General features: G+C 50.1%; 2 protein-coding genes across 3 annotated transcripts in view; one reads left to right on the top strand and one right to left on the bottom strand.

Moving 5' to 3' along the window:
• Window positions 1-12,035, bottom strand: part of TMEM63B (transmembrane protein 63B) — a 46,959-nt gene extending 34,924 nt beyond the window's left edge. Inside the window, exon 1 of one of the 2 annotated variants that reach the window (XM_086631659.1) lies at window positions 11,998-12,035. The gene's annotated coding sequence lies outside the window, so the exon portion shown is untranslated. The remainder of the gene's footprint in view (window positions 1-11,997) is intronic. The other variant, XM_086631661.1, reaches the window with a different exon arrangement.
• A 186-nt stretch (window positions 12,036-12,221) lies between these two features.
• On the top strand, window positions 12,222-22,711 carry MRPL14 (mitochondrial ribosomal protein L14). The gene is made up of 3 exons (XM_086628322.1): window positions 12,222-12,254; window positions 19,748-19,841; window positions 22,298-22,711. The coding sequence occupies exons 2-3, from the start codon at window positions 19,768-19,770 to the stop codon at window positions 22,662-22,664; spliced, it is 441 nt and encodes a 146-aa protein (XP_086484448.1). The 5' UTR covers window positions 12,222-12,254; window positions 19,748-19,767; the 3' UTR covers window positions 22,665-22,711.
• Window positions 22,712-23,659: the final 948 nt, after the last annotated feature.

Raw genomic sequence — 23,659 nt, 5'->3', positions numbered from 1 at the left:
TATGTCAGGCCCAGGAACTGCTGGTCAACCACATGGTAAGTTTCAGCCATAAGCCATCCTTTCAGTTCACCATCATGTGCCATCCCCTCAGCATAGCTTCTACCACCGACAAGCCACAGTCTCGGTGGAGGTGCAGGCTTCTGCAGTCCCCGTGCTGCCAGAGGTGAAAGCACCAGCAGCACTACCTGTGCCCAGGATGATCCTCACTCTCTTCATCCTGCTGGCTCACCCCAGTACCCACTGCTGGGCCCTCAACTCTCTTGCCAGCTTCCCACACGTCCATGTGGCAGCTCCCAGCCATTCCCACCCATGCCTCGGCCCACCCGTTTCTCCTGGCATGGATTCACCCGCCCCTGGCGCTGACTCACTCCCCACTGCTCATAACCACGCATCCAACTTGCCTCTGGCATCCCTGCTACCCCGAGTCACAGGGTGAGGTGTCAGTACTCCGTTTTAGAGAGTGGCAGCAAAGCAGCATGGATCCACGACGCAGGATAGCCTGGCTCTGCTCTGCATCCCACCCCGACCGGCCACATGACCATGGGTATGCGCTAATACGCCCTGTGCCTCTGCTTCTGTCCGTCAGAATCACGTACAACCCCTCCCAGGGACGTCACGTCGTTAATTCACAGGCACTGAAAGACACTCCACTTTCCAGATTAGGCATACCAGGAGCACACAAGTATTTCTTGCTGCTTGCACCCTCACCTACAGTCAGCTGAAATGGCTGTTGAGTTTCTAGGAGTGATGGGTAGGTCCTGCAGCTATGGTCCTCTGCTCCCAAAGGTAAGGTCCAGGGGAGCAGGAGGGAGTGGTCACTGCCCTTCTGCCCCTTCCTCCACTGCGGCTTTTGGATTTACCCCTCTCCTGGGTGAGGAACACCTGCCCCTGCTCGAGTGTGTCATCAGCCACAGGATCAAAACCGAAGATTTTTTGGATGGTTTCCCAGTTGTTTGTTGGGGTAACTGCAAGAGCACAAGCTTCACGCCACCTCAAGTCAGCTACGAGTAGCCAGGGAGATGCCCAGGCAGGGAGCAGTGCACCTTAGGAAGTTTTGCCAGTGCTAGTTTAATTTTCCATCCGAAGTCAGTGCTTGGGCTCTTCAGTACCAGGTATGTACACTCCCTGCCCTCGAGGGAGGGGGCAGTGGCACTGAACAGCAAGTTTGTCTCAAGGAGTGACAAGGAAGGAATAAAACATGTTCCATTCATCCATGTCCAAGTCATGGGATCCCTCACCAGCCCTGGCACAGCTGGAGGAAGCACAGTGAGGTCAGCTCCTGCATCCTCTCCTGTCTGTGGGCAGCGTCCACCTTTGAGTACCTGCGAGGATCGGTGGTGCTGTGGGGCACTCTGCTCCGTGTCTCCCAGCTGCCGTTCCCCATTCATGGGCTCTTCATGCGACTCCTCCATGTCGCCTCTTGCTACCTGCCACTTGTCTCCACTGTCACCTTTTCTTCTTCCCTTCCTGGAGAGGACTTCAGGTTTACATTAGGACCAAGCCAATCTCCAGCCCTACGAGGGGATCCCAACATGGACAGCTCACATGCCTGATCACTTTTTGCGGTCCGCTCCTCTTCTCCCTCAGCATGCACAGTCACTGGATTAGTAGCATAGACTATTGGAATATTGGCTATTCCTTTTGGTATTTGATTTGGTGCCATGGTGCTGGGGAAGGAGCAGGAGGTTCCTCTCCCGGCATGGCAGGCAGCAGTGCCTCCTCCTGAATCTTCTCATCTGCTGGGTTACAGAGGGATGGGGCAGAAGTTCCTGTCCCACCATCCCCAACTCACATGCCTAAAGGAGGAGTAGGGGCAGATTGAAAAAAAAAAAAAAACAAAACCAAACCCAAACAACCCCAAACCATCCCCCTCAAGCCACGTTCGTGTCTCAAACTCGCTGATTCTGAAATCTGCCTGGCACAAGGTTCCTGGAGGCAAAAAGGGGCACGAAAACGCACACACCTCTGACAAAGGAGGCAGAGCAGGAATAACAAGGCAGCCGAGCCCCAGCGCTGGGGTAGGAGGAGAGGGTGTTGCCCCAGAGCTCTACTTGGAGCCTTCAGAGCCAGCTCTGCAAGGAGGGCTTGGTAGGAAGGGCAGGCTTCACAATCAGCACTGCGTTGGCAAGTCAAGGGACGCTCTGAAATGCTGGGGTGGACTGGAAGGCAAATAGAGGTTGACCGGGTGATTAACAGACTGGAAAAAGCCAGAGTGAAGGGAGGAGAGCAGAGGGAAGAGCAGGCAGGTGCACTTACTATGGGTCAGACAGGCTCACCACCCTGCAGAAGCTTTTCAGGACTAGGCTGGGAGTTTACAGCCCAGGCACCCATTCAGCCACAACACACAGCTCTACCTGCACCACTGCTTGGATGGGCTGGAGTCTACCTTCACTAAACGGGTTTAAAAACTCCTTTTCTTGCCCCATGAAATGCAGTGCAAACAGCAAGAGACAGAGCATATGTGCTGCAGTCCAAATAGCAAAGTCCCCTCTCCCCAAGCCGTCCAAAACCTGCTTTGTTCTCTATCTACCAGCCGTGCAGTCCCAGCACTGCTTTCCTACCCACACATCGGTCACTCTGATACATTCCAAAAACAGGCTCATTAAAGCTGCACACCTCCTCTACTCTGATTGCCCCATCCCGTCTCTTCCCCAGACTTGTGAGGTCCAACTAGAGATCACATTTGATCTTTCAGACCCAGCCCACGCCAGAGACACCTGCGAACACAATTGTGTCAGACTCAGAAGCAAAGACCCAAGCCATCAACATGTCCGCACAGGCGTAAGTCTGCTGACGGAGGTGCAGTTATACTGGCAAAACTGCTTCTTGGTGTTTTGAGGTGGTAGAATAAGCCAGGCTGAGAAGCAGGAGTATTTTGACAAAATAACATATCAGCAGAGCAAACAAAACAGGCAATCCTACACATCAAGCAGGCCAGAAGCTGCATATGTTTTGAAGGAGGCACCTAATGCACCTAACAGACACAGCCCAGACGATGCTCAAATACTGCTACCATACTATGTTCTTATGGCTTTGATTTGCGACGGTGTGTCCCTCACCCCATACTCACCAGAGGAGAGCTGAGCTATGGCTGCTACTCCATGAGATTCTTCTCAAGCAACTCAGGCTGTTCCACCCTGTAGCACTCGACTCCCCAGAAGACACAAAGGCTTACCGGGGTTATTGCCTACAAACTAAAGCTCTGGTCCCACCAAATAGAACAAAGCTTGAGAGAAAACAAAATAAAGGAGCGAAACACTTTTTTTTCTTCCCCCCTATCTCCCTTAAAGCACATCAAAGCACTTGGTTTCCCCTAACTGGCAACCATAGTCAGGAGCTACTAGCTTTGAAATTCCCCTCCTACCCCAGGCGATAATAAAACATGAAGACACGAGAGTGTGAGATTCCAGAAGCACTCAGCAGCAGGGATTTACAAGGGATACATCCTGTCAGGCACACTGGATCATCTTTATTTTTAACAGCATTACAGCGTTAGTGGGTGAAAGGGAAGCCGTGGATGTAGCAAGATTTTAGCGAGCCATCTGCTGCAGCATCTCACCCAATCTCCCTCTCAAGGTTTGTTCATCGGGCTAAGGAAGAAACGTCGCCTCACGGACTCAAAACAGGTGCAATGACCCTAAATAAACCAGCAGCTGTAAGTGACAGAGCACTGGACTGCAGGCTGGCAGGAAACAGAGGCGAGGGTCACATTTGGTTTCATTCATCGTTTTCACTGACCAGGGTGCCGAGTTTGGAGAGGTGGTGGGTGCTGGCTGCTCCAAGGTACCTGTTTGGCAAAGAAGCCAGGTGCCACAAGGGAAGGGATGCTGTAAATCCCTCTGAGGCAGACAATGGGGTGAAGTAAGGAGAGGCAGAGAACAATTTCAGAGGCACATGCGTGGAGAGTGGGCGTAGGTTTGTCAGGGCATCACCCTGCATAAGCTGGGGCCAGGCTAGTGCTTTATTTTACTGGAAATGCCTCCTCATAAGGTATGAGTCTCAAGGAAAGGGCTTAGACAGATACCAAGGCAGGAGCCACAAACAAGGAAGGCTTTAAAACCCAGAGAACAAGGGTGAGCTGAGAAAGTGGCAACAGGCAAAGAAAAGGACCTCCACCCATGCAAGAAGAGAAGGTAGAGCTGGCTGCACAGCTCTGAAGGTGACCACAGCTCCAGCATCTCACCGTGGGTTTTTCTTGCCACTCTTCATGGCCTGGCATTTCTACCCTGCCAAGCTAATGATACACAGTCATAAGATATGTTATGCTTATGCAGGATAACCAAGTCCCACCTTAATCTTTTCCTTGATTAGATAAACAGATTGATCTCCTTATGTTTCTCACCATAAAGCTTTCTCTCCAGCCCTCAGATTATCTTGTAACTCTTTTCTGCATTCTCTTCAATTTTTCAGTACCCTTTTCTAAGCACTGTCACTGGATTTAGACAGCATATTTTAGTACCAGTCTCCCCAGCACCTCCTACAGCAGTAAAGTCTCATTCCTAGGGCTACTCACTGCTGCCTTTCCAGCTGTCAAACATCTCACAAAACTGCCAGGCTTGAAAGGGCCTTACTAGGTCATCTGTTGAGATTCTTCTCTTCAGGCACAGTCAGCTGCAACTCATCCATATCTACAGACTTCTGGCTAATTTGTTCTAAAGCAAAAAAACCCTCCTTCCATAACCCCCAAAACCCCATAAAAGTGCCCTTCAGGATAGCCTCTTCTGCTTTGCAATCCCAGCTGATAATACGGAAAACCATGAAGTCTGAACTCCCTCATTACAAGGAAAGTGACTTCCTGCTCTGTATTCGTCACAACTACAGTCTTCTAGAAGTACATTGCTGTACATCCTTGAAGACGGCGAAGCTCCCTCTTCCAACTTTTCTTCCTCAGTCTACACAGTCCTAGTTCTTCTTGTCCTTCCTCCCACACCATATTTCTAAAGACCTTAATAGTTGCTTTCCTGGCTACTCTCTTGTTTGCACACATCCTTCTCATGGGTTGCATCTACATCTGAGCCTGGTCCTTCAGCAACACCTTCTCTGTGTCAAGGAAAACACTAATTGCTTCCTGCACATTAGAGGCATCACTCCTCATGCAGCCTCGCGCAAGGCTTGCCTAACATTTGTCTCCGCTCCAGCAGAGCACTAACTCATCCTGCTCACGAACCCTGGTAATACCAACATTGTCCCCTGTCCTGCCTACCCAGGGTCTCCTTATCAGACAGAAACCCTTTTGAGTACGGCTTTTCAATCGGGTTCACCTTACGGATGCTTCCTATCTTCCACCCCTTGGCTGTTTGTTTACAAGGCTGACAATTGGGTCAGTGACAGACTGACTCAAGTAAAGATCTATTACATCCATTGCCACTGTTCAACCCGTAAGCAAGCCATCCTCTCAGGCAAGGGCGTTGACCGACTTGACATGACATGTTCCAGACAAACGGATGCTGGTGGATTTTTAACCAGCATATTCTCCCACCTCGTTAACAGGATAAACACTAACTGCTTAACCCCCATTCTTTCTCCCTGTATTTCAAGGGATCAAACTTTGTGATCTCCCTCCACTTAGATGATCTCTAAGGTGGCTGCTCACCATGCAAAAGTTGACTTGGTCTATTCTTTCAGTACTTTCAGCGAAATTTCATAAGGCTTTGCCCACATTAGATGTGGATCTAATTTACCTAACTAGTCTTGTCACCTGTTCTGACTTGTGCTTGGATTCACTTTTAAAATTAACTCTAAGCATCTTGTCACCTCTGACCTTCTTTCCAAGATGAAGACAGAGTTCTTACTGTCACCTTTTATTTGTTCCTCTTTTTCACACAGCCAGAAGCCAACTCCTTCTTCTATCCAATAGCTGCATTGGCTCCTTCTGTCCCAGCTGAGAGTTCACACTGAGTTTCACATCCACCACAAATCCGGTTCCTTCCTCCCAGATTTATAACTTTGCGACTCATGTCAACTCAAGCTGCCTTTTCTGTGTCGTGAGTAATAGCGAGCCCCCAGGCAGCTACCGCAGTTCAGCAGACACACAGTAATTAATTTCCAGGTCTATGCCTCAAGCATAGACAAGAGCCCAGCAAAATCAAATCACCAACTTGCATACGTAGTCACCCTAGAGAAGATGTCAGCTTTACCAGCATCACCTGAGAGCCTCCAGTGTCCAATGGACACAAAGACACAAAGGGAGTCTAGACCATGTGCACAGGGAGTTGAGGGATGAATCCCTTATAAGATCTTCCTTGGGACTCAAAGGCACTAAATTTTTGCCTCAAGAGCCCACGTATCCTAAGGTCAGCTGCAGAGACTTTCCCCAGTGTCTGTGTCACTGCCAGGCTCTCTCTGACCTCCAAGCAGAAGACATCAGATGTTGGTAATTATTTCAAGCAGGAGACAAGGCCTACTGCCATCTGAGTTTCCTCTAAGTAAAAGAACATGGCAAGATTGTCTCAGCCCCTGGCTTTGAAGGGAGAGACAGCTTACTAAAGGCCTCTATCTAATTAGCAAAAGCAGGGCCAGGCCAATGCATGACTCTCCTACTAAATGCACTTTCATAAGAAATTCCACTGAAGAGTAGCACCCTCCCCCTGATCCAAGTCAGCAACGTATCGGGAGACAGTGGGATGCTCTTAAGGAGTCTGTCAGAGCTGCTCTTCCAAGCAGGTCAACAGGAGAGAGTACAACATCTCCCCACGAGCAACACCACGTGGCCTCCTTGTTGGTGTGACAGAGCCAGAGGTCAAATCACTGGTGGCAGCCGGCTGTCTGCAGAGTGATGCTCTGCACTGAGCCGCGAGACCTGCACAGACCCAGCCAGAACATCCCTAGGGGAAAGGGAAGGGGGTGTCAAAGCAAGCAACTGCTCTGCACATAGAGTTACAGGGGCTGCAGAGGGGAAGTGCACACCCAACACAGAGACTCACAGGAGTAGCTCTGGGAACATACAGTCCTTCTAAGGAGTGACAGGCAACAGTCAGACAGGAAAGGCCCATAGTAGCCGTTCTTCCAGCCAAAGAAAGGCAGAGAGGTTCTTTACCTTGCTGCTCAGGGGCAGCATGGTTGTGGTGGTTCAGAAAAGCAATTGCAGAACATATTGGAAACAGGCAGACATGAATCCTGCCTGAAATTGCTTTCTCCTGGTGCTGATGCAACATGCTGCCTTTCTAATACACAGTCCCTTAAGAGATCCAGCCCCTTTCTTTAATGCAATAGCACAAATATCTTCCCAGATCGAGCCACACAAACGGGAATCTTCAAAACCTTGCTTTACGCCAGACTTGTACTACCAATTGCCAATTTCTCCAGCAAAAACCAGCACACACAAAACAAGACCCCTCTCTCTTCCCAGCACAATAACCATGTGGGCAGAAGTGGCTGGCATCAACAATTAGACCAAAGCACACCAAGAACAGGAGACCTTGCTCAAAAGATGCAGTGGACTATGCCAGCAGCATCTCCATCTTGCCCATATAAGCCATGTAGCCACTGTAAGAGCTTGGCTTAAGGAGAGCCCCGGGAAAGCATTCCCACTCCCCTGGCTGGCTTTACAAAGGACTTGAAAGCAAAGAGGGGGAATGGCAGGCGGGTAATATCAACAAGCAAGAACATGGGGAGAACAGAAGTATTTCCAGCACTGTTCAGCAATCACGTGCAGGGAACGCGTAACGAGCGTGCAAAGATAACCCTGCAAAGGGCAGTGAGTGCTGCACAGAGAAGCAGAGAGGAAAACGTTCTGCACTTCATGCTTAGCAAGCGAGTCTCAGCCTTCCTGCAGCTAATCTGTATTTGGAGCAGAGGGTAGACACCCAGCTCCACGCTGGAAGGACATGAAGTGAGAAGGCAGTGCCAGCCGCAGACCTGCAGGCTCAGAGAAAAGCCATTTCACACTGCAAGCCTTTGCTCTACAAGCTTGGCACTGGCTTCGCAATCTCTCTCGTCTCTTGCAGAGTGCATACACACATGCGCATTTCTTTCTTGTTCCTTGATTTTTGTTTTTCTCCTTTTAACCAACTTTCTAGTCAATGCACCAGACCTGCCCCGCAACTCACTCCTCTGCGCAAGCCACAGAACTGCCCTGGCAGGATGAGGGCTGCAGGCAGAGAGGTGTCTCCTGAGAAGGCCACGCTCAAGGCAGTTCCTCCACACACCAACTCCCCATATGGCTGACGAGACAAGGAGTCCTTCCCAGCAAGAGCCTGAGCTGCACGGGGCACAGGAGAGAGGCTGATGGCTGCAGTTCCAGGCAGCAGGCATTCCCATGATGAAGACATTGCTACCTTCAGAGAGGCCAGCTGCCTCATGTCACAGTCCTTCCAAGCTGGAGCATCAGGACCAGCAACACACTTGCTAAGATCAGAGGGGCAGAGGGACACACAGACTCCCTCCCTCTCTCTCTCCCTGCCTGGAAACCTGCATTTCTGTTTCCAGCTCAGCCTGCAAGCAAGCTCTGAGCTTCCAAGGCTCATTTCCAACAGGCACGGCTGCAGGCAGACCCCAAGAAGGATGCCTGGGACTGGAGGAGCAGAGGTGGCTGCGAGGCAGGGGTGAGATGCACCACCACAAGCGTGGTTCCTCATCCTGTGCTAACGCCAGCAGTAGCCTGCTTGGCAGCAGGGCTGTCTGGGCAATGTCAGGACTGCTGGGGGTACCTTGACCAGCCCCAGGCTGCAACTCTGGACTTCCACTCCCGCTGCCAGTGCAGGGTGGGCAAGAGCTGCAGAGCCCCTCTGCACAACCCAGAGCCCTCTCCTGATGGATCAGGTCAGGAAAATCCTAATACCTGAGTGGGCAAAGGGGGGGGGGGGGGTGCAAAATAGAGGACTCTGCAGTACCTGTAGCTGTCACAGGTGAAAGTGGGCAGGCATGCCTACCGAAAGGCACTTGCTATCCCCTCTACTCAGCCCAGAGACAGGCCCCAGGGAGCCAGAAGGAGCAGGAGACAGCTCTGCTGTGACCAGACACAGGTGAACCTTCCTCTGGCTCACACAGAACCCCAGAGGACATGGTCCATTTGAGGCTCTGCTGCTCCCCGCCACGATGCCTCCTGAGCCCTCGGGCAAGACCTGGGACCCCGCAGACGGTAGCAAACCTGCTCCATTGCTTCAGGCTCCGAGCGGGGCCTCCACCTCCTTGTGCCAGATGCAGCGTGAAGAACACGCAGCAGGCTGACACACGGGCCACATGCCACAGGAGCCACCAGCTAGGGGAATGGCTGCCGGAGGGTAGCTGGGCTTGACACAGCAGGCTGCTGGGCATGCTCTCGCTGGCAGGAACGAGGTAGGGCAGAAACAGCCCGAGGGACTGCTACCAAGGATTACTCCCTCTCTCCTTGGTTCCCACTCCCTGGAAAGCAGCTGCTAGATTAAAAAAGCCTTTACGGCACTGTCATTCAAGGACATGGAGACAATCTCCATTTTCCAAACATCCCCATCATCTTGTCTCATCTGTACACCACAAAAAGCCCCAGGGAAGATCCGGCTCCAGCAAACCCTATCATCCTTGCCTCCACTACCCACCACAGAGCTCTCAGATGCTTTGATATGCAAATCAGCCACAGGATCCATAACCAGCACCGTCTGCAATTAACAGTGCACAGAGTATCCTCCGGCACAAAGCAGGCACCCCACGTCTGCGCAGGCTTCATGTCAGACGGTGCAGGTCCCGGCTGTCTTTCCTGGGAGCGGGAGGTGCTGTCTGTCCATGGAGCCCTGGGGTCCCCAGCATACAGTGGCATCTTGACCGCAAGGATAGAGTCAAGGTGCTTACAGATGGGATGCGGGCTGGGGTTGCACCTCGATATGGATGGGGAGGGTAGCAGAGGAGCTGCAGGCAGGACACTGTGGATGTCCCCGTGACCCGAGGCACTCACCTGCCCTAGGCTCAAGGAAAGCTCAAGTAGCGACAGACAAAAAGCAGGCCCTCAGCACTGCCAGCTCTCAGGCTTTTATTGCAAATCTCACACTACCTGGGATTTTCTTCAAGTCCTAGTTCCCCGAATGAAGTGATTTAATGAATTTTTTTTTTTTTTTACATAAAAATTTATCAAAAAAATCTCACGCAAATTCCTAGCCTGTTTTATTGCTGAAGAAAGCTAAAAAATATAACCAAGGATATTTTAAAATCCCAGAAGGAAAAAACAACAACAACCACCATCAAACAAGAAGTAAAGCACTCCTTATTTTTTCTTTTTTCTGGCCCAATTCATGACTTCAGGACATTTCAGGATAGTTGCACCGCTCTCCTGTCAAAGGGTATGAAAACAGAGCATTGCAAAGCCTCACGGCAATGCCTTCTTGACAAGAAAACCAACACCTTCAGAACATACAGTAGCTTTAGTTCCTTCCAAGGTTATTGAAGACAGGAACAGACAAAAATAGAGCAAACTTAGTGCAAGAAAACACACTCACGAGCCAAACCAGAGCTTCTTCCCAACCCCCTCAAAGGCATCTTCTTTCATGTTTATCTTGTTCCTACGCTATCCAGGTGAAGTCTGCAGAAAGGACTTTTCTCCTTGTAAAGGCAGCTAAAAGGCTCGAGATGAAAAAGGCCTTTCCTAGGTAGATACCAGCTAATTGCAATCATTAGAAGCAACGTCCTTAATGCTTTGCTATTTCTGGTTTGAACGGAGTCCTCCTGGAGTCCAAGCTGAGTGGTTGGCTTTCCGCTCTCCCAGAAGCATTAAGAGAATAAAAGGCTATCAGGGACCGTACAGCAACCGTGTTTGGAGGGGAAAGGTATCGGTCCCCGCAATGCACTTGCAAAGGCTTTGTCCCATGCCCGGGTGGAGCATCTGCAGGACCATCCAAGAGGCACCTGTGCCATGCAACCCTTCAGGGGCTTTGTGACCGCTGCTAATGGGATGCTCCTGCCCTGCAGCCCGTGGCTTTCTATGTGTGCTTACTCCAGAAGCTGATACAATGGATGAGAACACTTCCACAGTAACAGACAAATACCACGGTGGGAGGTGGGCTCCTCATGGACTATGCACAACTAAATCAGCACACCCTGATCATGATCAACCTTTTGCTTCCAACTCCTGCCATTGAGGGAAGAGAGGGAGGTGTTCCCCAAATTCCCCAAACACCAGGTCTCCATCCAGCTGAGACCTATCAAACCTGCTATAGGCACCAGGCTGCCTGCAGCCATGTCACAGATTTTTGGCGTGATGCCTCCAGCAGGTAGCTACATACAGACATCCAGGGCACACTCTACGACAGGAGGAAAAACGATGGTTTGCTGTTTTGTAGAGGCTGGTGATCAAGACGAGCAGAAAGGAAGTGCTTTGCTATATGACCACGGGCACAAGCCCCATCCAATAGCTCTTTGCTAAGTTCTCCGCGGTACGAGAGGCAGGGCGATAGCAGAAATTTGCCTGCTGTTCCCACCCTTGAAACATCCCTCCTACCACTCTGTCACAGCGGTGCCTGGAGAAGGGAGGCGGACGGGCAGCTCTTCCAGCACCGAACACGCACAAAAGCGGCCTCAGCACCTCCGACGGCGCTCGCAGGTGAGATGGCTGCCGGTACCACCCGGTAGAAACGGGTCCGGCGACCCCCGGGACGCAGAAACCACGTTACTCAGCAGCGGCCGAACCGAGGGACGACACACCGGGAGACGGCAGAGGACAGGAGCCTGGGAGGCGAGTGAGAAGCCTCGGGGCTCCGAGCCACCTCGCTTCCACGCAAGCTCAGCGAGCACCGGGAAAGAGGGCACAGGCCGCTCCGCCGGCGCCGCACCCGGGCGCGCCCCCCGCCCCGCTCCGCCCCAAGATGGCAGGCGGCGCCCCCCGCCCCAGGCCGCCCCCGCTGCGGGGCTCCGCGCCACGGCCCGGCCCAGCCCGCTCCGCCCTTAGGACTGCCTGAGGCGCGCCCGCTGCCCCCCGCCCCCAACCTCGGCAAGCACCGAGGCGGTGGGCTGCGGCCCCGGGCCCACCTGGCCTGGAGGAGCCGCACCGGCCGCGCCCCTTGCCGCATCCCGCCGCGGCGACGGCTCGCTTACCCCGTGTCAGGCGCGGACTAACTCCCCCCAGGCCGTTGCTCCGCTTCGCCCCGCCGGGCCGGGCCGGGCGCTGCGGTACCGCGCTGCGCTGCGCCGCTCGCTGCCGTGAGCGACGACCGCTCCGCTGGGCTCGGCTCGGCTGGGGGGCGGGCGCGGCGGCGCCGGCCCTGGGACCGCGGTGGGCGGGGCCCGCGGGCGGTGGCGGCGCTGCGCATGCGCGGGGGCCTGCGGGTGGCGGGTCCGCGTTCCCCTCGGAGGTGCGCGGCGGGGCCGGGGGGGGTGTGGGGCCTGTGCTCGGTGTGGGTGGGGGGCGTAAAGGTGGCCCCGGGAGCGGCGGCAGCGGGGAGGGGAGCGGAGGGGGCGCCGGGTGGGGGCAGCCGTGCGGCAGTGGGCGCCCCGCCCCTGAGCTGCGGCGCTGCTGTCGCGTGGGCCGTAGGCCTCCCGGGCGGGGCTAGGCCGTGGCCTGCGGACCCGGCGGCTTTGTCCCGCACGCCGGGCCAGGCTGCTCCCGGAGCGCCGGCTTTCCTCCGGAGCTGGTGCCAGGCCCTCGCCCGGCCTCCTGGCCGAGCCGCTCGGGGCGCGGGCTGGCCCCCTCAGCCCCTCGGGCATAGGGCGAGAGCGGGCCGCAGTGTGTGCGGCTGCCGTGCTCGCGTGTGGGCCCTGCGGCACCTGGGCTGTCCGGGTCCTCCCTTTCCCCAGGTACCTGCCCCGCTGCCCGTCCCTCACAGGGAGCCGTTTGCAGGCGTCACTGATGCTCAGTGTACAGCGCCTGAAACATCTAAACCCTGGTCGTGGGTTGCTGCTCTAAAAAGGCTGAGAGATGCTGGCGTCAAAGATGGAATGGAGGTTGAGCGTCAGGCAGCAGGGCAGGGAGTTGTGACATCTTGTGAAAGCAGCTGGGAGCCAGAAACTGGGCTGCTTGGAGCCTTTGTGTCACCTGCACATAGGGCACTGCAGATGAGGTGACCGGCAGCATCTTGCCTCTCCAGCTGACGGCACCCTCTGCTCCCGCTGGGCTTCAGCCCGTGCCCTAGCAGTCTCGCCTGGGGGAGGAGGAAAACACTATTCTGACATTCCTGCATGCATGTCCTTCAGAACATTTCTTTGCTTCAGAATTCATGGAATTATATGAAATGGAATTCATTCATTTGTGCTGCTGGCTTGTGTGGGTATGAGTTGTCGTGTAGCAAAGTGAGACCAAAATTCCTGTGTCCTGACAAGCATGGCATTTACTCGTGTGTGTCATGGGGACTCAGGAAGTGTGGGTGCTAGTCTGTGCTTTGCTGGTTATTCTCCAAAAAACTCCTTTGGAGGTCTGGTGAGTAAGGAGAGGCAATTTGGGGAAGAAGACAGTGTGACAGGTTTATTATAAGTGTGAAAGACTTACTCCTTGTATTAAAGCAGATGGGCAGCCAGCCTTTTTAAAAGACACTGATGCTCATCTGAGGTGCGTTCACTTATCTGGTTCGAAAGTTCCCCAGGCTTACCTGGGAGGGTCTTGTTTGGAAGCAGAGAAACTGGATTAAGGGAGGTTTTTGAGTGAGAGGCGAGGCTTGTTCCAGCAAAGCTGCAGGTAGCTCTGTGCTGCCTTGCAGCGTGAGTGTACCTTTGTCTCCAGTTTAGGTGGTTTTCTCATTGAGCCTGAATTCTCTCTGTATTAGGCATCCTTTACTGGTGTAGCTTTATCAGAAAGGCCTGGAGCTACTATCGTTGTTTTTTTTTTTTTTTTTTGTGAACAACTAGCCTAGGTCAGTGGTTCCTGTTTTTTGTGTGGTTTTGTTGTTTTTTTTGTGTTTTTTTTGTGGTTGAACCACAGATCCCCACCTTCTCTTCGTTCTTGTTTCTGTCCTCCCTGCCCCAGCTCCCCCCAGCGTGGTTACTGCCATATGGTTTGTGATCACAACTTGCTGGTTAGGACCTGGTCACCCAGGTCAGGGCTGGGAACAGAATCTGGTCTTGTGGCTTGTCATCTGTTGTCCTATTCCTGAGACCTCAATGCTTTTAGAAGTAGTAAAGATACATTTGAAAGGTAATAGCAGCTTTAAGTTACGGGAGTGTGGGCAGTTCTCTGAATTCATGTGTAATTCCAGAAGGCAGAGACAGGGAGGGGCCTTGCTGGGCTTCAACTCCAGCCCCACAGACAGTACCATAGCAGAGCTTCTCTGGTTAGGTACCTGCTGTACTGCTCCTTTCCTTTCACCTCACACAGGAAGTTGTCCTCTCTGTAGCTTAATTTCCTGCTGGTGCACTGGGAATAATCTCTTCTTATTTTAGTACAGTGCTGTGAACATGAATATATAGAATGGTTTAAGGTGCTCGGATACTAGAACGGTAAGAGCTATAAGTACCTTAGAGTTGGGACTTCTGGATACTTAAGACGTCAAAAGTAAGTTTTCAGTTGAAGGTATTCAGCCTTTTTTTTATCTGCCTTTCCTGATTGTGATCTGGAAGGTGAGGTTGGTGTGTTTTGCTTCAAAGTTGTTAAGAGGTACCCATAATGAGGTTTTGTTGATAACTTGGATCAATAAATATCCTGTTTAATAGCTAATTCTATTCATAAACGGAATTCAAAAAGACGTAATTCCCCTTTGTGAAGCGTGGCCTTTCTGGCTGTCATTAATGTAAAACCAATTATGTCTTGGTAATGAATATCTTGTGTATTTTTAACACACACAAGCCCTTAATCACATCGTTTCCTTTATGAGGAGAGCTGTGAATGGATTGTGTCCCGTAGTTCACAGTTGGCTCCTGCAGCTCACCTTGGCAGACGGTCTATAAATAAACCTGCAGTGGCAAAGTAGGGGTTTAGGTATTTGCTTCGTGCCTATTGTCTGGATTTATTTCCTTCGTTTTAATGATGGATGACAGATGCAGTTCAAATCTTTGTGGTCCCTGGAGCATGTCTGTTTTGGTCTCTTAGAAGAATTAAGGGGATGTTGGCCCCCGCTGTTTGACTGTGCAGATCAGGTTACTACTGTTAAAGTGAAGAATGTTTTCCCCTGTTTTATTTTGTACGTTTGACAGCAGGCTTTGGGTGGCAAGCCTCAGCATTTGCTTTGCAACATCCATTGGTTTTACTTGAGGCCTGTTTGTGTGGATGAGTTAGTAGCAGAAAGAAGGAAAGGAAATTGCTGCATGATTGTGGAACTGCAGATCTTCGGAATATAGGAAGCAGGTGTCATTTCCAAAACTCGTGATTAAAAAGGAAAGGAATACTGGATTTCTAGGTAATAGCACTATTTAAAAGTACATTTACTGTAGGATGCAGGCAGTGAAAGCACAGCGCCTAGGATGGTTTTCAGGTTATGCACCAGTGATAAAAACTTGGTCAGAGCCATTGCCCTGGCCTCTTGAGTGTTCAGGTGCAGATCTTTTTAGTGCTCCCATGGCTGTGTTAATAGTGCAGATTCATACAAATTATTCTTATGAAGCCCATCAGTATTTCTGCTGAAATGAAAGAGATCCTTTTCTTGTCCAAATCTCCCAGTGTTTCTCTGGAGATACTGTAAGCCTGGGCTGGCAGTGAAAGGAGAAGTCACAGTCTTGTGTTTTGTTATATTCCCTCGCACCGGTATTCATGCGGCTGTGGGATGAGTTGGATCAGAGAACTGAGCTAGCTGAAAACTGTGACTGATTTACACGACTGCTAGAGCCAGCATAAGGGAGGTGATAGAAGTGTGCGTTGAGGTGACACAGGGCTTCCTTTCTTGGTATTGTGTGCCCTGACATTGGTTCAAAGTGAGTATGTAATCCTGTCCTCCTTATCTGGAAGATGTCCTTGCTTTGTATCAGCTCCTCGAGGTGGTCTACTTGTGTGTTTGCATGCATTTGATGAAAATGTTGTGTGGCCTGCTTCTGTTAGCTGGGATGAAATTTTCCAGAACTCCTCTGCTCAAAAACCACTCAAGATTGCAGTAAATATAAGTTAGTTCTTTAATCTCAAGGGAAAACAGTGAAGGTGGTAGCTTTAGTATGGCACTTGAAAATGGTGCAGCAGGTAAAATAACTCCCAGAGGTTTATAACTGGTGAAGAGTTCCTTTGTTCTGCGATGTTGGAATTTGATGTCGGTCTGTTGCATTCAATGGCGTATGGCTGAAGGGCCCTCAAGAAGGGAGTGTTTGCTGCAGCAGGTTATTGTGTGCTCAGACTTAGTGAAGTAGAAATTGGGTCGTTTTAGTGAATATTTGATTAACAGACTCCTTTACCCTTTCTGAATCTTACCCTGAAGTCAGTCTGAGGTCTGTGCTAACTTTTAACTGGTATGTGGAGCAGAGAGAAGCAAAGCATCTTTACAGTTCTGGTTTTAAGAAATTACTCTCTCTAACCACGAGAGAGAGCCACTGCTAGAATTTAGGGGCAGCAGGGAGAGAGGTTGTTCTGCATGGTTCTTTATCACTGCTTTGGTGAAGCTCTGTGTGGCCTACACTGTATCAATAGCTGTCTTTGAGTTGGGCCTTTCATTTTACGATAATGTCTGTTTAAGTACTGCTGTTGCCTAGCATGAACAACTTGGAAATTAATCCTGCTTGAGCAGGAAATTGGACTAGATGACCTCCAAAAGTCCCTTCCAAGTAATTCCTTGGTCAGAAGTGTGTTAGTGACTAAGTATGCTCAGCAGCGGTGGTGTTTTTCCTGTCCAGGGTATTGCAGGGTGCGCTCCTTTATCAGTTGGGCAATACCGACAGCAGACTTCAGGGAATTGCTGCAAATTTTCCTGTGCTTGAGGGTTATAGGGGTGCTTTTCCCATACACCTCTCAGCACTGAAACCCGATCAGAGACAACCCTGGGAGAGCCACCTTCAGAAGCAGGCTCAGGTCACGTGTGTTCCCCACGCCTGTGCTGAACGCAGCCTCCTCTGAGCCTTCGTAAGGCCTGCTGGTGTGAGGCAACATCAGCACTGGGAAGGAGAGGTGTGCTGGGCACGCTGGGGCTGGTGGCTGTCATCACTTTATAGCAGCTCTTCAACTTTGGCACCAACTCGGAGCATTCATGTGGCAGCACCCAGTGTGTCGGAGTGAATGACTTCTGTGCCTTTTGGAGTTTAGTAATTAGCTGCTCCACAGAGGGCGGAGGAGATCAAATGCCCTGTTAGCAGCTGCAGAGGGAGCAAGTTGGGACCAAGTCTGGTTGAGGAGCACCTGGAAACAGACCCAGACTCCTGGCTTTTCATTTCTAGAAGGGAAGCTGGCATGTTAAAATAGCTGAAGATGTGATTCACTTTTCGTGAACCCACTTACACCCTTTCATCCTGTACTGTATGCCAAAGATGCATTCTTCCCTTCACCCTGAACCTTCCTATTAATTGGAAGCATCCCCCCTGTTTACTCAGTTCCTAACAGGATGCTTCATACCAAATAATCAATCCTATGAAGTTTCTTAGCTTGTGACACATCTTAATGTGCCAAGGAATAATTCTTAGCAAAGGAGGGGGTACTGAGTCATCTGGAAAAATAAACAGTCCTTGGACACTTAATGCTGTTGATGCTTCTGCTGGTAGTTTTGTAACGTCAAACCTTCACTGCAGCCACAGGGTAGAAACAAACGGTGACTCCTCCCAGGAGTAGGGAGTGAGGTCAGAGTTTAGGCAGCGCTTTAGGACTCTTGACATGTGGCCTTAAGCACATCTATCTATGCTGGTCATGACGTTGCTTTCCCTCTGACAGTGGCCAGAGCGTGCACCTGTGCCTGCCCTGCCACAAGCCGGCAGACCTCCCTCCCATCGGTCTTGGGTAGCAGTGAATATGAGAAGGCCCATCCCCTCTGGCCAGCGAGGCCAACCATGCCTGCCAGAGGAATAGAGCTGGGCTCCCCAGGAAGCATCTGTCAAAGACAAGAGAGAGGCTGACGTGCTGCTGCTTGTGTGGATCTTCTGGAGGGATTCAAGGCCTCAGTGCGATTCTAGAGGAAGTAGGAGCAATATTACCCACCGGGTTTGAGTTTCACATGGGGAAACAGTACACCCAAGTGCAGAACGGGACACAGGCTGTCCTCCCTGCCAGCACGGGGTATGGGCTTACAGCAAGGCAATGTAGTTGAACTTGCTTAGAAATCCTAGCAGCAGCAAGGCCCAGGTAGTTGGACCTGGATTGCCAGCAGCTCTGTAAATGCTGCAGGGCCTTGTTTTCGTTAGGATCGCACAGCTAGGTAAGGAGCTGTGGCAAAACCACAGCAGCCTTGGAATGTCATTTCAGAGAGGGAACAACGCAGGGAAGCTCTGAACTCGTTTGGAGATCTTCTGCCCACGGAAAAGTGGCTTTGTTCAGCAAATAAACGTAAGCTTTGGTTGTTGCTCATCTTTTCCAAACCTGCCTGTATGACAGGTGAGACAGTTTGCCACATTGCGTGCTTTGCTCAGGGAGTGCTGGTACAAAATTGCTGTGGTGTGCATCTCCAGTGCCACCCATCCTGCTATCAGGTAATGCTGGCTCTGTAGAACAACCGCAAACCCTAAAAAATACATATGTACCCAAGTAAGAAGACACACTGTGGAAAAATAAAAACAATGAGGAGAGTGAAGATTTAGCCTGGGCTTTACTTGGTTCTAATAAGAACAGCTGTGGCATCGCCCGTCAGAAGGCTCTGTGGGTATTTTTTTCTTCCTGGACAAGTTAGGTCAGCTTTATTTTTAGAATGAAAGTTAAGAAAATGGCTTTACAATGTGCTGCTACAGTTTGGCCCTAAGCTCACCAGAACTGGCAAAGGGAGATAAGAGGTCAATGTATTTTTAATGTTTACTTTAGAAAGGAGAGAAGCGGAGCATGTGTTGGTTACACTGCCAAGGTCCACGCAAGCAGTGTCATACAGCGGTAGTTGCAGTCAGATGGAAAGTCTTAGCTCTACCTGAGCTGGCCTGAAAGAGGACAGGCTCTAGGTCCATGTTTTCTCCTTTCACTTGGATCTGTTGGCATAGTTGCCTGGATCATCGCTCCCTAATCCATGTCTGGCAAAATGATTCGGGTTCAGATAAGCCTTTGCGATTGTGCGTGTGAGCTGGTTCCCATCAGTCTGACAGAATGAGGTTAGGGAACTGCCATGGATGTAGTCAGGGAAGAGGGTGTGGTAAACTCAGAGGTTACTCTTGCAACCCAGCTCTGCTGCAGTCCCAGTGGTGTTTGGTTTTGGCTTGAGCAAGCACCATAAAGTTACAGAGGACTGTTTCATCTGGGCAACCTGAACAGGGTGAGATGGGCAGAGATGCGATTCTGGTCTCGAAACACAGCCTGCTGAACACTTTGTGTGTGCTGAGAGGGAACGTGCCCTCACCAGTGATGTTTCCTTTTATCCCTTGTCTGGCAAATTGTTTCTTGAAGCTCTGATACCGGTCTGCAGAGTATCTCTTAGCTTTTTGCTTGGTTTGGCAAAGCACCTTTTACAAGTAACTATGGTAGCTTTTACTGGTCACTGCAGCCTCTAAATTAGTTTACATCCAAAACTCTCAGACCTGCTTGTTGGATGGTTCACAGTGCGTGCGGAAGGGCCCTTACCTCTGTGTGCAGGAAGCTGCAGTGCAGTGATACTGAGTGCAGCTTTGTAGTGTACGCATCTGAATTGTGTTGTCTGCTGGATTCAGGCAGGGGTTGCTCATCTGCTTTGTAGCATGCTGTGGATGCTGTTGCCATGCTGTGTGCTGTGGATTGCAGCTTCTGAAGAGGTGCTGAGCCTGTAGCATGTGATTCACGTCAGGGAAAGGAAGCGAAACAAATTCTGTCCATTTTCCAGAGTTCATCATTCTTTTGTTTCTTACACAGAGCGGGTTACTGGAATCCAAATGGCTCTCTTGAATACGCGATTGGGTTTATCCTTAACCCATCTAAGCAGCGCAGTGATCCCACGACACTTCAGGTAATTTTCAAATCCTGTTTTTGCTTTTGTTTTCTTGGGAGAATTTCCTGATTGAAAGAGATGCTGTTAAGGAGGTCAAGCATAAGATACAATCTTTCTAATTCAAAAAGCATAATAAAATAAAACAAAATCTCATAGTCGTCTCTTCACAGGTTGTAAAGTGAGCCTGAACCTGAAAAAAACCTGCAGGTTCCTGGCAGTCTGAGTGTGGTCTGAACTCTGCGTTTTTGTATGCGTGTAAGGAGGCTTTTAGGCCTTTGAGAGCAATGCAGGGGCCTGCAAGCAGAAGTTGAAAGTGCGTGCATTTCTCAGCCAAGTCCAAAAAAGCAACAGCAAGCCCATGCTGATGTAAAGCCAATTATATGTTTAAAATTGTTCCAGAGTTTATAATTTCAGATATTTAGAACAAGAGTAACCTGAAAAATTATTGCCTTGTACCTTAACGGTGTCCATTTTGCTATTTTTCTTTAGGCCCTCTTTCCAGCCTCAAGGCATTTAAAGCTTCTTAAATTTATGGACCTCCTGTTATGCCTTGCGCAAAGCTTAGAGCCTAATCCCACAGTACACTTAGTGCAGGTGCGGGGACTCTCTGGCATATAGCTCTTTGAAGGGTCAGGGCTTCAGAATAGTCATTCCCATGACTGTGGTCTAGAGAGGGGATTAAGACAATGCTCAGGGCTAGGTCGTACCATAGTCCCAGGAGCTATCTCAAGGAGGTATCTAAGTCTTACTGGCTTTCTCTGTAAATGGTCTGCATGAGAGCATTGGCCAGTAGACATTTAAAGGTTATACACACGCTGACAGCAAGAATGAGGCCAAGTCCACAGAAGTGAGCAGTGCTACTGCAGGGTGTCAGCAGTCTTAATGGGAAAACCTTTCCTTTGTGGTGGGCCTGCTTTAGATGTGGTGGGGTTTTGCTCCAAGGCTGTAGCAGTAATGAAGGAAGGAAGGGAAAGAAAAAGTTCTCCTTGCACAGTTAGTCTTGTCTAGTGGTACCTGGGCTATCACGCTTACAGTTGTTTGCTACTGCTGCATTGCAGACTCGTTCCCACCTAGATTCCCCTTTCTCCTTCCTGCAACAATACTCTTGTCCCTTTCCAGCTTCCTCCTTTCTGCCTTCCCTGCTGTGCAGCCACGGCCTGGCAAGTGGAGGATAGACACTGTGGTACACCACAGTCCTTGCCAGGGGATGAGGTGGGAGAGGGTGGCTGCTTGCAGACATGACTGACTTCTGAAAGAGGAGAGAAGTGCCTGCTTGTAGGGGAAAGCTGGGGTGGGGCTCTGCTGTGGGAAACAAATCTTGAAAGGCAGCACTGGACCTTTGGAGCAGTCAGACTAATGGCTGACCCAGCCAGCCTTCCCTCGCTGCATGTAAAAATGTCTGCTTCTACTGATGTCCATCCGCACTGGGTTCGATATGCAGGGAATGGCTGCTCTTCTTTTAGGCAGCATTGCACATACAGCTCCTTTGTCTTCAGGAAGGGGCGATGGTCCCCATTGATCTCTGTTTACTGTACACCACTTCTGCTCTGCAAAACAAGGTGAACGGTTAGGTTGATTCCATATGCTGTCTGTCTGAGTAGTTCAGCCAACAGCAGCTTGGCATTCGTGCAGCTGTCTGGCCAGTGTGTTTGTAGTACCTTACTGCAAAGCAGTTGTTCAGCAGTAGAAAGGATCTTCCTGATTTTCCTATGGTCTGTGTTTGGGCGTCCTTTGAAAAGAAGCAACAAATCGCTTCAGTTCGAGCTTACTGGATGAAAGAGAGGTTGAATTATTTCTCAGTTTATTCCTGCTGTTCCCAAGCATATTCAGAGTCAGATCTAACAAATTAGTATCAAACACTTTATTTCTCCTGACAATCCCACAGAGCAAACAATACAGAAGAGACCGTGTCTCTCTGGGTACCTCCCACATGGTGAAGGTGATGATATGTTAGATTCTAGTTAGTGGCAGCTTAGCACAGGCACAGCAGAACCTCAGATGTCTCACTGAGAGCAGAGTAAGATGGGAGACCCTCATAGACTTCACTAAAAAGAAGATTGGTCAGAAAAGTCCTTATTGCTGAGGACTGTGTACAAGATTGAAAGAGCCTGACTTGAGTCTTAGCTTCCTGTAGGCTGTTTGTGGCAGAAGCAAGCACTTTTTTTTTTTCTTGTAAATTGCAGTTTAGTGGAATCAAATGGAAGCCACTCTTCACGCCATCTTTTAGTTGTGTTTCAGAGTAGAACGGGCCGTCTTGTGTTTGACATTTAGTGAAGAGTGTGCAAAGCCCAGAGTAGCATCTGGCTTTCAAAGAGCCCATTGAATGCAGTCAATGTGTCACCCATATGGTATGTATTTGTTGCTGGCGCCTTCCGAGTGGTGTCTGTAATGACAAGATCCTGTGCTGGGTTTGCCCTTGCTCCCCAAGGATTATTGAGGAGGTCTGTCTCTCATTCTTTCCTGTCTTTTGCTAGTATCACTGGAGCATGCCAAGCAATACAGAAACTCACCCGCGTGCGAGTGGTGGACAACAGCGCCTTGGGGAACACGCCGTACCACCGGCCACCAAAATGTATCCATGTGTATAACAAGACCGGAGTTGGCAAAGTAGGAGATAAGATCCTTCTGGCTATCAAAGGAGAAAAGAAGAAGGCTTTGATTGTAGGGCACAAGATGCCTGGCCCTCACATGACACCTAGATTTGATTCCAACAACGTGGTACTGATAGAAGACAATGGAAATCCAATAGGGACTAGGATAAAAACACCAATACCCTATATCCTGCGACAGAGAGAAGGAGAGTTCTCCAAAGTATTGGCCATTGCCCGCAACTTTGTATGAAAGCCAAGAAAGGTCTCTGGCAATCCTGTTTATATCCTTTCATACATTAGCTGTTCCTTGGTCTTTTTCTATGAAATAGTGAAATGTGAAAAAGTTGAGGTTTATCAAGAGTCTCCCTGTTTAAGAATTAACAAACAACTAGTTTAAATATTGAAATACCTTGTTTTTCTCCAAAATAAGCTTGATTTCTTTCACAGAACTTCTGCAGTGTGTTGGGAAATGCTCCTTCACTCTTACTGCTCCAGTGATGTTAATTTGGTCTCTAATCATTAAAATAAGAACATGAAAATCCTTCTTGTTTTTTTACTGCTTATACTGTCTTTTCCGTATTTCTGTCTTTCCCAAGTTCCCAGGAGCAAGACACAAAGTGCAGTCCCTGGCCCAGTGACAATGAGGTCTACAAAATGGATTCATGTGTAATAGAGTAGGAGAGATAAATAATGAACTATCGGTGCCTTGGGCACATGCAATAAAAGGATTAGATTCTATGTCTTTGCCTCAGAAGAATCTTTAGGAGGAATCACAATTGGGAGAGTGTGATGGCCCACGGTTTTGGTGGTGTGTGGTTGGACAGGGTGTGCCGGAAATGGGGAAGCAGAGGTAGGAAGGGAAAGTGAATGGGGTACGTTTTAGATGCAGCCTATGCTTTCCACCTGACCAACCTCAGGAAATTGTGTTCTCTGAGTAACGCAAAGGCTGGGTTCAGACTGAAAGGTCCACAGAAAGAGGCTTCCTTGTGGACTGCTTTTCAGGACCACATCAGACGTTGTGTGATGTTGGTTGGTGAGACCAGCTGTAGTCCAGCAGTGCTTCCTAAGCTCAGGCACAATAGTGGGCAAATGCTACTGCATTGCTTTCAGGGCCAGCTGTGATTCAGGAGCTGAACTGCTGCCTTTATATGGAGCTGAGCAGAGAAACTTGGTGCTCGTAGCAAGTAAAGGGACATTGGGGCAGAGCACTCCTACAAATAGTAGTGCTGCTGAAGAGGGTGCAGG

Source organism: Tauraco erythrolophus, chromosome 2, assembly GCF_009769465.1.
Source record: "Tauraco erythrolophus isolate bTauEry1 chromosome 2, bTauEry1.pri, whole genome shotgun sequence".
NCBI lineage: Eukaryota > Metazoa > Chordata > Aves > Musophagiformes > Musophagidae > Tauraco > Tauraco erythrolophus.
The sequence above is the reverse complement of the archived record's forward strand: the minus strand, read 5'-3'. Positions and strand labels throughout refer to the sequence as shown.

Coding starts and splice junctions, on each gene's coding strand:
- MRPL14 (XM_086628322.1), top strand. CDS start 19,768: ATGGCTCTCTTGAATACGCGATTGGGTTTATCCTTAACCCATCTAAGC. Junction 19,842..22,297: donor GTGATCCCACGACACTTCAG/GTAATTTTCAAA, acceptor GTCTTTTGCTAG/TATCACTGGAGCATGCCAAG.